This window comes from Thamnophis elegans, chromosome 8 (genome assembly GCF_009769535.1).
Source record: "Thamnophis elegans isolate rThaEle1 chromosome 8, rThaEle1.pri, whole genome shotgun sequence".
Classification (NCBI taxonomy): Eukaryota; Metazoa; Chordata; class Lepidosauria; order Squamata; family Colubridae; genus Thamnophis; species Thamnophis elegans.
In genome coordinates, this window is record NC_045548.1 from 28,757,526 (window position 1) to 28,769,920 (window position 12,395).

The following is a 12,395-nucleotide window of genomic DNA, read 5'->3' on the forward strand; positions in this document are numbered from 1 at the left end:
ATACTTCTGAAAAAGCCATGGAGCACTAAAACAACTTTTTTGGCAATTCAAAGATTCATTGGTTTATTTTATTGCAGCATAATGTTTTACAGGCAACAGCTACTCCAAATGATTCATGAAATGGATTTATAAAGTGGCAAATATATACATATGGGTTGAGGAATACCAAAGAACAAACCATCAAAATAAAAATTTAACAGTAATAAAAACACAATCTAATACATTATATAGTTGAAATTGTTGCATTAAAACACATATTTTACTGACACTGCAGGGAGGGGCCTGACACCAAATTCACAACCAGGCATGATTAGATGTTTACAATTACACGTCACAGGAATGAATTCTTCAACATTATAAAATAGCCCCTGGAGATTAAACAAATCGAGTAACCTAAATTTTGGGCTTAGGCATAATTCTCCAGAATGCATGGCAACATTTCATAGATGGGCTAGTATTATTCTGCATCAATATACCTCTCCCTATAATATATAATTCTATGTCAGTTCTGGTGTTATTAAGCTACTATTTGGGCATGGTTTAGATTATTTCTGTCTTCCTGTTAGGCATCACTCATCCCATTTACTGAAATTGTTAATAGTGGTAAGAACATTGAAAATTGCACATTTACAGGTAATATTTATACCTTTTTATTTTAAAAAAATCAAACTTATTCTATTTTTTCTTCATGGAAAGAGTTGTCATTTTTCTTTTTAAAAATCCTTAATTTTAAAGAATAATTAATTTTAATTAGAAGAATATAAAACAATTCAAGATTGAAATGGGTTGTTCTGAACCTTATAAGCATTCAGCCATTATTCTAGCAAAAAGTTTCCAACTCAAAATGGAAACATTTAGAGATTAGAACTCTTCTACAACCGTTTTCTGCAGCTGTTTTCAATTTTGAGTATTGTAGAACATTTCAAGCTCAAAATATTTCAAATTCCATATCTTTGCACTCCACTGGTTTTAACCAAGAAACAATAAAAATCAGTAACCATATCCTTGGTTATCTTCTCAGTTTCCTCTCAAAGTAACTTTCTTTTTCACTATAGACTTATTAGTCTGTCTAACCACTCTATGGACCCTTTTCTAAGCTCTGAATCGGTTAACAAAACTTTGAATTTCTTGCCTGTTATTCCCATCTCTTTGGCTTTATACTATCTCAAGCACATGAATCCTCCTCTGTTCCTTCTTTCCACTTGCTTTCTCATACTACATGTCAGTCATCCCAGTCTTTTGCCTTCCTATCTCAAACACTCTGTCCTCTTTTCTCAGACCACTTTGACAAAATCAAACTCCTCTGGCCTTCTTTAACTACACTTTAACTTCCTAACCTCTTTTAACTTTTCAGCATTGTCAATCTTCTCTCAATTCTATTACCCACCTAAGCTTTGCTAGAGTCCATATTATTTGTATATAGTAACAAAGCAAAATCACTGATTTCCAGAGTGCAGAAATAAATGTAACATATTTCTATTAACAATTATGGTTTATGCATAAATTAAAATTCATGGAAATATAATATTGTAAGAGCTGTGTACCTGGTATAAGGCTTCTGAGGGAAATCATGTGCTAGTAAATGGATTTAACAATTTAATTATCAAAACAAGTTCTTTAATATCCTATGCGATTTCTACTAATTTACCCTGTATTAAAATGTAGTATGACATTATAAAAATTTATTTTTTAAAAAATTATCAAGTTGCATCAGATTTAAATATGCTAACAGTTGGCCTGTAAAGTACAATAAAACTTCCTAGAAACTGTATTCTGGAGAAAAATACCACAGTCATTTTCAAAATAATTATTTCATAAATTAGTTTTATTTTGTATTAAATGAGCACAAGTCATTACTGCTGTATTAACAGATATGCTTATTACATATCTATTGCTAAGGTTTTCAACATCACTTGAAACATGCAAATCGCCATTGAGACGAATCATTTTTCCAGTGCTTCTTATTTAATACATAACTGCAAAGCCATTATAAATTACTAAAGAGGTATTTGGTTAAAAAATAAAATAAATCATACGGTTAATACCATAATAATATTCCTGCTACAAGACAAGAATTTAAAAAGTATTCAATTCCTGTATTACCTGGAATTTTAACATGTTGCAGAGATTTAAATTGTTTTCACGGTAAAAAAATTATTACTATTTTTATTATGATTAAATTATCTTGTGGTAACCAACAGTTTTTTTCAAGATTGTACAACTGAAAATGGAACTAGATCCTACAATACTTCAATCAATAAAACTACTGACACACAGCAATAGGTATTTGAAATTTCTAAACTCATTTGACATGGCAGTAAAAGAATTCTCAGAATAAGGCACTAAAAGGGCAACAACCAATAAAAATATTCTAACAATAATTTACATGTTAAACGGAGCATACATAGACATATGTGTATGCTTACTGTGATTCACACTTCAAATTGTTAAATGAAACATGTTATACAAATTATGGAACAATTATGAACCAAAGTACACTTCCAAACTTGGTTGTTTTAACAGTTACGGTACTTCTAACGCCACTTGAAAAACAATTCTGTATGGCTTGGCAATAATGCATAGATTACCTTATTTACTCATTTTCTCCTCCTTTACCAATATGTGAAGTTAATATTTTGTAAAGCAAACTGTTTAATACTTTGAGCTATGATGAATGATTAGCATTAATAACAATACAGAAAAGGCACTGAAGTTCAAGTGATTATATAAGGCTTTGTTTTCAAGCAAATTTTGCTGCTTTAGCACGACTTCGAGTCTTCCATGAAAATTTCAGCTTCTCTCAGTTTGAGATACCTTCTTTCTATATTCAAGTCTGTGTGCTTATCCCAATATAAATACCCCTCTCATAGGGTAAATAGTTCTTTCATTCTCACTGATATGAGAAAAACTTACCACATTCCATTAAGATTGACAAGCATTTATTTATTTTTCACAAATTTCTAAAGGCAGCACTAATCCTAAGCTTTATTTGCTTTTACTTGCATTACATAGTAATAATTAATCTAATCTACCTTAAGGCAAACCCGCAATAAGATACCCTCAGCGAGCTTTTTATGCCAAAGCAAGGGGTGAGTAACAGCAGTCTTAGCCCTGAAGCTTGTGAAAGTTGTATCGGAAAGAACAACCGGTCTGAACACTTCTATATGGTGAAAAAAAAATCCACCATTTTCAGACTGCACCATGTCAGATCCATGAAGCTTCCATATGTTGTTAACTGGAATAAACAAGACGACAAACCAGAATTACAAATGTTTATATCATTTCATATTATATTATAGATTTAAGAAAAAAATATTTGTACCTTTTAAACTAAAGCAATATTTGCAAAATATTCATGTTGGGAAAACCAAAACCTCTTCATAGTTAATACATTCCCTTAATAGTTATGAGAGTTAGAGAGCTTGCATGATTTTGTGAACCCCTCAGTTCTTGTTGTTTTTAAATTTATTAATTAATAATAGATTCCCATCTGATAAAATTATTGATAAAGAAGTGATATAGCATAGTAACTAAATTAAATTACCAAATATTTAAGATCAAGCCAGTTTCGCCAACTTATTAAGGCATCAGACTATAAATCAGGAGACCTATGAGTTCTAGGTCTGCCTTAGGCATGAAAGCTAGTTGGGTGACTTTGCACCAAAGTCAATATCTCAATGGATGGAAACTAATCAAACTAAACAACTAATCCTTGGAACCAATTCTAAGGAGAAATTTTCTGATAGAACAATTAATCAGTGGAACAACTTGCTTCAAGATGTTTGTGGGTGCTTCAACACTGGATATTTTTAAGAAGAGATTGGACAATCATTTTTCTGAAATGGTATAGGGTTTTCTGTTGGAGCAGGGGGTTGAACTAGAAGGCCTCCAAGGTCCCTTCCAACTGTTATTCTCACCCCAACCGATTTTTTGGGGGGAGGGGGGAGTTATTCATAAAAAATAATAAATATGGGATATAAATAATATTAAACTTTGAAACTTCTGTTCCCAGGAACTATTCAAAGGAGGAACAAACAGTTGTGCCAGATTTTTATTATTTTTGCTTATTTGTATAAATAATAAAGCACCCTTTTAAATTCAGTTTCTAAAACATTTCATTGTGGTTATATTCTTCCAACTGGGTGGCACTTTTCAGTACAGAAATTTAAATATTAGGAATTGTCCCACTGAATTATTTCTGCCAAAGCAAGATCTGTCTATTTCTCAAAGATGTTAAAGTATTTTCATTATTGTGGGCAGGTGTCCCTTCTTTCAATTTTCCATATTAAAATTACCAGAACCTACCAAAATTATCTTGTATAATCTTGACTCCTGGTATACCATGGAAAGCTATTTACTTTTTTATGTTTAAATAAGATTATTTTATACCTGAGTTTGTACTTCTCTTATAATATCAGGATTGATAAACAATTTAGAATAACAAAGGAAGGTTAACATTATTCTTGGCAAAATTGGGAAGAGAAAGGGGCAAGAAAGATTAAAATTATTTTCTTAAGAAAAATGAATAGATCCATCTTTAATGTAATATTTAAAATATTTATTGCTGGATGTATAGTTCAGTTTTCAGAAACAGATTTATTAGATTTTAAGTGCAAGAACATTGTACAAACTTTGAATAAAACTGGAAGGCCTGCCTCAATGAGTTTGTATCCTAGTCTGTATTAACTGAAATATTTAAACAGTTTTTAAAAAGCAATATCTGAGTGGAAAAATATCTGAAAGTTCAGGGTAAAATGCTTTAACTTTCTTGAGGAAAAAGAAACAAGTCCAACATTCAAATTAAAAATGATATAATAGTATTGACTTTTTCTTTTTTATCTACAAAAAATTGGCATAATCAAAACTACTTTGATCGACTTGGAATATTTTTTCAAACTCTATCTTACCCATGAAACGTATTTGATTTTAAGCAAAGCCCTTAGTATGTTGATCAGAATTACATTGAACTTTTTGTAATGTTAATTAAGGTTGTGGATAACAAAGATACCCATAAGATAGAGAAGCAGTAAAAAGTACTAAGAGAAATGTACTTTTCGTAAGATAGGATTCCATCACCATGCAATGTTGTACATAGTAGAATTAAGATTGTTTTGAAGATACACATACTGTTCTGTTACAAACAGTATAAAAAAGAACAATATAACATAACAAAGATTTTGAGCAAATGATATAAAAGGACCAAGGAAAGCAAAGGTAATAGATTTCTTTCAAAACAACGCCAAGAGTCTAGGAAATACTGGGGTGAGATGGGGTTTTTTACTTTGAGGAAGTTCCTTTTTTGTTATTTGATGAAAGTAATTTTGCTTTCTTACTTTTGTTACATGACACAAGTGCCAGTGGGTTTAAAAGAGCTACTCACCAGTAACTTGAATTCTCTGAATGGGTAATGTCCCCCACAGATCCATATTCCTTTGACCTATTGAAATTTAGAAATTAACATTTCATGATAATTGCCATGTGCCCTGAATGCTAGCTTTGTGAAAAAAGGAGAAGTGATCAGAATGTTGAAAAAGAGTAAAATGGGAGATCAATCCAAAATATGAATGCATGAGGTGTAGGAAGCAAAAGCAGGAAGAGAAACAGCAACAAATGAATAGTTTTGGCAAAGTGAAGAAAAAAATCTATTTTTAAACTGGGGTTTTAGGTTTGTAAATAATGCAAAAACAAGATATTTTAAAAGATCCAGATTTTAAAATGCCTAGGAATAATGAAATTCACAGATGAAAGAGCTAAGAATATACATGAACTGTTCCCAAAGAATCTTGTTAAATTTGGTTAGTATTTTTTTTTTAGAAAAGAATAGATGATTTTATAGATGTAGAGAGAAGTTACCTGCGGATGGGCTCCAGCATGAATTCGAAAGCTCAGAAAATGAAGCCTCTATAGTTGGTGACCAACCCAGATTGGATCCTACGATTATCCTCATCTTTTCTACTACCTTCTTTTATTGGTATCATTATTAGGATTATTATTGCTCTGTTGTTTTGCATATACCGAGACAAATTCCTTGTTTGTCTAATCATACTTGGCCAAATAAAGTTCAGTTCTGCTCGGCTCTTTTGTATCCCTATGCCTAGTAACAGGTGGTAAATGCTAAATTTTGCAAATTCTACTTTAAAAAATTAGAATTAAAAGTAGCAATAATGCTTTTAGTAAGGTAGAAAATATTTGGCTTATTTCAGTTGTTTTATATATAAAGAGAACACTTTTTAAAAAATCAGTGTAAGCATCTATGAATAGTCCTGCTCCCTGACAAATAATAATAAACAGCAAAATCTACAGTATTAAATCTCAAGGATGTTACAGAAATTACAGTTAAAGAATGTTTAATTGAATACTGTATGCACTAATGTCTTACAATTAAAGAAAATAAAAGCATTTGTGCTATAAGAAGGAAGTTGAGAAACTTGATCCTTAACACAACCTTCACAATGAAATTAACTGCATGACTTCTGTGATTTCAGTATCAATATTATAAAAGTCATGATTGAATAAAAACTGCAGTGTGCAAATGAAGCAAAAGGAATGATGAAAGATGGAATCAAAGAGCGGAGTCAAAATGACTTTTAAAAGATGGTATCTTTTGTTATTATAAAAGTGGAGATCATACTTCAAAGAAACTGTAAAGATTATGGCAAGAATAATTAGTAGCAGAGCAAACTTTGATATTTAAGCTGGTAAATTGGCAGAACAGGTCCCTAGACTTATGGTACCGGAGGAACTCTCTTTGTGTGAATGAGTTAGTTTGGGAATTCATGGTAACCATAGACTTTAAGCAGGTCCAACACAGAAATGAAGCGAACTGAAGGTGGAGAATGCTAACATCAGTCTCTTGGCAGTCAGAGTGCTCTGATGCCTTAGAACTTTCCACAACTGCTCCGCACCAGAAGAGAAATAACCTATGAGATTGTATTGTCCCAGGCATCTGCATTTTAGAGGGATGCACAGTTTGACTGAGGCTTTAGTCACTGCCTGGAATTAGAGGATGACAATGGAATAAGGTTACTCTCCCTTTTGGGGGATTTGGAGAGCCCTTTGGATTTCACAGGAAGTCTGAAATGACAAAAAAGATGCCTAGAGTCCCACTTGAGGAAGATGAACAAATGTAATCAAAAGTAGGTAAAAACCTTTATTAAGGATTACCTCATGCTATTAAGAACAGTAACAAAAAATGATTCTTACACTCTTATCCTGACTGCAGTTAGCGGACTATTGGCTATGTTCAAGGTGATGCAGGACATCCTGAGATGAGAGGGAGGCAGGAAAACTTCAATAGGAACTTCTGAGATTTATTCAAAGTATATGGTTCATAAAATTTACTCCAACTAGGCAGATCCTATGGAGTTAGTTGACTGTGGCACAGTCTATCTTAGTTATATGAATCAGTCTCCCTTATATACATATGAGTGAGACCATTATTCTTAAGAAAGTGGACAGAGTTCTTGGGGCTATAAATCCATGGCCTTCCTGACTAACCAAGGCCTCCTTAGAAATGTGATTGGATGCATGTGGTGATAAAATATTTGGATGACAAGATAATCCAACCAGCATTCGGACAACCTCCTTCTCTGGCAGCCATTGCTGGATCCAATGGTACTAAAGGAAATTTATTTTGTCTCCAACCTATCCTTTCTAAAGGTGGTTATTGAGAAGGTTGGCTGCAGCTTCAGAGATCCTGCACAGAAAGATTATCTGAAGACTTCTCAGTTGGGTTTTGGACCTGGGTATCATACCAATATAGTACTGATGACGCTTACTGATTATTTATGGTAGGTTTGGGATGGGAATCATGATCATCATGATCTTTTTTGAACAACAATCTTCAATGCCATATACTATGGTATCGTTCTGGATAGGTTTAGAGGGTTTGGAATGAGAGTTATGATACTGTGGTAGTTTTCCTTCCTTCCTCCTACCTGTTGGTTGCAGCTAAGGAGAAATCCAGGCTTAAGCCGCTGCTTCCCATATGTCCTCAGAGCTCTATTTACTCCCACACCTATTTGACATCTATTTGGTAAAGCCATCCATCAGAATGAGGTTAAGTCTCATCAATGTGCTGATGATAATCTGCTATATGTCTCTACTCCTGGCCAATTAAATAACACAATCAAGGTTTTCTGTCAGCGTATGGTTTTCTCTCAGGCTGTGAAACAACAGGGTTTAGTTTATCCATCAAGAGACTGAGTTCCTGTGAGTTTTAATGTCCCCTAGAACTGGGAATTAGAGCAGGTGGTACTCACACTCAGGAGGGTCTTCATGTATCTTGTGCAAAAACTATGTTTATTCCTGGATCAAAAAGTCCTGCTCATGATTAATTATGCCTTGACATCTCCTGTTTGAACTACTGCAACATGCCCTACATGCGTTTTTCCTCAAAGACCACTCAAAAGCTACAAATAGTCCAGAATGTAGTCATTCAAGCAGTTACAAGTGAGAAAACCACATAATACCAGTGGTTCACAAGCTGCAGAGGGGCAGATAGGCTGTGTTAACCCAGCATTGGACTCTCCGAGCAGTGCACTGGAGAACCAGTGGTTCACAAGCTGCAGAGGTTTCTGGATGCAATTCAATCTGATTATCACCTATAAAGTCCTTAATGACATATGGCAGACTACTTGTGAAACTGTCTATTTCCAATTATTGCTGCCCATTCCACAAGATATGATAGAATGAGTATGTTCCAGGTTCCTTCTATCAAAAAATCATCAGTGATGGGACTTAGGATATGTGCCTTTTGTAGCATGTTTTCTTGAGATTTTTATAAAGTTGTTTCAATTTGATGTTAACCAGGTACATCCAGGTTGTTCTATATAAGAGACTTGGCCACAGAAGATGGATGAGTGAATGAATGAATGAGTGAATAAATGAATGAATGAATAAGCTTATTTCAGTTCACATAATTCATGTATCAATGTAACAGCAACCATTTTTATAAATATAAATAATAATTTATACAGGTAATCTGCAACTTATAACACTTCACTTAGTGACCATTCAAAGTTACAACAGCACTGGAAAAAAGTGACTTATGACCATTTTTCACACATCGTTGCAACATCTCCTTGGTCATGTGATCAAAATTTGGCTGCTTGGCGACTGGTTCATACAGGTGAAATTTGAAAAACTAGAATATCATGCAAAAGTTCATTTATTTCAGCAATGCAACTTAAAAGGTGAAACTAATATATGAGATAAACTAATATATGAGATATAAACTAACATATGAGATAAAAGGTGAAACTAATATATGAGATAAACTAATATATGAGATAACTATCTTGCAAAGCAAGATAGTTCAAGCCGCGATTTGTCATAATTGTGATGATTATGGCTTACAGCTCATGAAAACCTCAAATCCACAATCTCAGAAAATTAGAATATTACATGCAAACAATAAAACAAGTATTGTACATAGAAACAATATCGGACTGAAAAGTATAAGCATGCATATGTACTCAGTACTTGGTTTGGGTCCTTTTTGCAGTAATTACTGCCTCAATGCAGCGTGGCATGGAAGCTATTAGACTGTGGCACTGCTCAGGTGTTATGGAAGACCAGGATGCTTCAATAGTGGCCTTCAGCTCTTCTGCATCACCCTTCTCACACCCCTGGATGCACGGGATTACAGAACTCTGGTCTCCGGCTGGTGTCACTTAACGCCAGGTCCGTGGCACATAAGGCTCCCCTCAATTACAACCTCATACAAGAGGGTAGAGCGGACCTGGCGTGCATTACGGAGACATGGTTGGGCCATGAGGGGGGTGTTCCCCTTAGTGAATTATGCCAACCAGGCTTCCAGGCGTTTCACCAGCCGAGAGCCCAGGGCACGGGTGGGAGGGTGGCGGTGGTTATTAGGGAGAGTCTCAGACCTCAGGAGGTCACTGTGCCTCAGATAGGTGGGTGTGAGTCCCTTTTTGTGAAATGGGGCCTTGGAGTTCAGGTGGGACTTTTTGTTACGTACCTGTCTCCCTGCTACATTTCATCGGCCCTGCCGGAGCTGCTGGATGTCTTAGCTGGATGGGCAGTTGATTTCCCCAGGCTTATGATCCTGGGGGATTTCAATCTGCCTTCCATTGGCGAGACATCCGAGTCAGCTCGGGAGTTCATGGCTTCCATGATGGCTATGGACCTAACTCAGATAATTCAAGACCCCACCCATAATGGGGGACACACGCTCGACCTGATTTTTGTCTCTGGGCAGTGGATGAATGATCTAGATTTAGGGGATATTTTTATCCAACCCTTGTCATTGTCGGATCATTTCCTCATCAGGCTTGACTTCCATACTGCTACCCCTCACGGCAGGGAGGCGGAACCGACTAGATGGTTCCGCCCCAGGCGCCTGATGGACCCTGAAAGGTTCCTAATGGAGCTTGGGACTTTTCCTGAATCCCTTGCTCACAACTCGACCGAAGCCCTAGTGGAAGCCTGGGATAGGGCGGCCACTGGGGCTTTGGATTATGTTGTGCCTTTGTGGCCTCTGACCCGGTGTCGATCCCGGGTAGCTTCCTGGTTTACCGAGGAGCTCCGGGAGATGAAACGCTGGAAAAGATGCCTAGAGAGTGGTTGGAGGGCCAGCCGGTCCAAATCTGATCGAACACTAGTAAGAATTCATATTAAATCCTACTTAGTGGCGATAAAAGCGGCAAAACGGCAACATTTTTCCGCTCTTATCGCGTCCGCAGACAACTGCCCAGCCGCCCTGTTTAGGGTGACCCGCTCCTTACTTAACCAAGGAGCTTGGAAAGACCCCTTGCAGGGTAGGGCTGAAGAATTTGTTCAGCATCTGCAGGATAAAATCGTTCAGATCTGGACAGGCTTGGACTCTGACTGGGTAGATTCGGGCGAGTCGATGGGGATGAATCTTATGGAGACCATCTGGGATGAGTTTGACCCTGTGACCCCCGAGGGCATGGACAGGATTATGGGGAGACTCAGTGCTGCCACTTGTGTGCTGGACCCGTGTCCCTCTTGGTTAGTCTCGGCTTCCCAGGAGGTGACACGAGGATGGCTCTGGGCGATTACCAACGTTTTGTTGAAAGGGGGATTATTTCCCACCGCCTTGAAGGAGGCGGTGGTGAGGCCCCTCCTTAAGAAGCCTTCCCTGGACCCTGCTTCTTTAGCCAACTATTGTCCGGTCTCCAACCTTCGCTTTGTAGCGAAGGTTGTTGAGAGTGCGGTAGCACGTCAGCTTCCCCAGTCCCTGGATGAAGCTGTCTACCTGGATCTGTTTCAGTCGGGTTTCAGGCCTGGATACAGCACGGAGACGGCATTGGTCATGTTGGTCGATGATCTCTGTCGGGCCCGGGACAGGGGCAGCTCCTCTGTCCTGGTCCTATTAGATCTCTCAGCGGCTTTCGATACCATCGACCATGGTATCCTACTGAGACGACTCAGGGGGTTAGGAGTGGGGGCCACCGTTTTACGGTGGTTCTCTTCATACCTGTCGGATCGGTCACAGTTTGTGTTGACTGGAGGGCAGGGATTGACCCCAAGGCACGTCACTTGTGGTGTGCAGTTCTCTCACCCCTCCTGTTCAAGATATATATGAAACCACTGGGTGAGATCATCCGTGGTTTTGGGGTACGGTATCATCAATATGCTGATGATACCCAACTTTTCATCTCTACCCCAAACCACCCAAACGATGCCCTCGACGTGATATTCCGATGCCTGGAGGCTGTGCAGATCTGTATGGGGAGGAACAGGCTCAAGCTCGATCCCTCCAAGACTGAGTGGCTGTAGTTTCCGTCATCCTGATTTGTGCATCTTGTTCCATCTTTGATGATAGGGGGAGAAATTTTAGCCCCCTCAGAGAGGGCCCGCAATCTGGGCGTCCTCCTGGATACGCGGCTTAGTTTAGAAGAACACCTGACGGCCATGACCAGGAGGGCCTTTTACCAGGTTCGCCTGGTACGTCAGTTGCGCCCCTTCCTGGATCGGGATGCTCTGTGCACAGTCACTCATGCCCTCGTCCTTTCTCGCCTGGACTACTGTAACACTCTCTACATGGGGCTGCCCTTGAAGAGCACCTGGAGGCTTCAGCTGGTCCAGAATGCGGCTGCGCGGGTTATCATGGGGGCACCTAGGTGCTCCCATGTTACACCCCTTTTAGGCGGCCTGCACTGGTTGCCGGTTGTCTATCGGGTGTGATTCAAGGAACTAATTATGACCTTCAAAGGGCTCCATGGCTTAGGCCCAGGGTACCTGCAAGACCACCTACTGCCACCGGTAGCCTCCCACCGTCCAGTGCGATCCCAGAGTTGGCCTCCTCAGGGTGCCATCAGCCAGACAGTGTCGGCTAGCAACCCCCAGGGGGAGAGCCTTCTCTGTGGAGCGCCTTCCCTCTGGAAAGAGCTGCCCCCAGAGCTTCG

At 38.2% G+C, this 12,395-nt stretch overlaps 1 protein-coding gene across 2 annotated transcripts in view; it reads right to left on the minus strand.

The window, feature by feature from the left end:
• Positions 1-467: 467 nt before the first annotated feature.
• Positions 468-12,395, minus strand: part of ROCK1 (Rho associated coiled-coil containing protein kinase 1) — a 109,403-nt gene continuing 97,475 nt past the window's right edge. The window contains exons 33-34 of one of the 2 annotated variants that reach the window (XM_032223483.1): positions 5,381-5,437; positions 468-3,235 (exon numbers count right to left, since the gene is read on the minus strand). In XM_032223483.1, coding sequence (XP_032079374.1) covers positions 3,232-3,235; positions 5,381-5,437 — 61 coding nt within the window. In that variant the 3' untranslated portion in view covers positions 468-3,231. The remainder of the gene's footprint in view (positions 3,236-5,380; positions 5,438-12,395) is intronic. The other variant, XM_032223484.1, reaches the window with a different exon arrangement.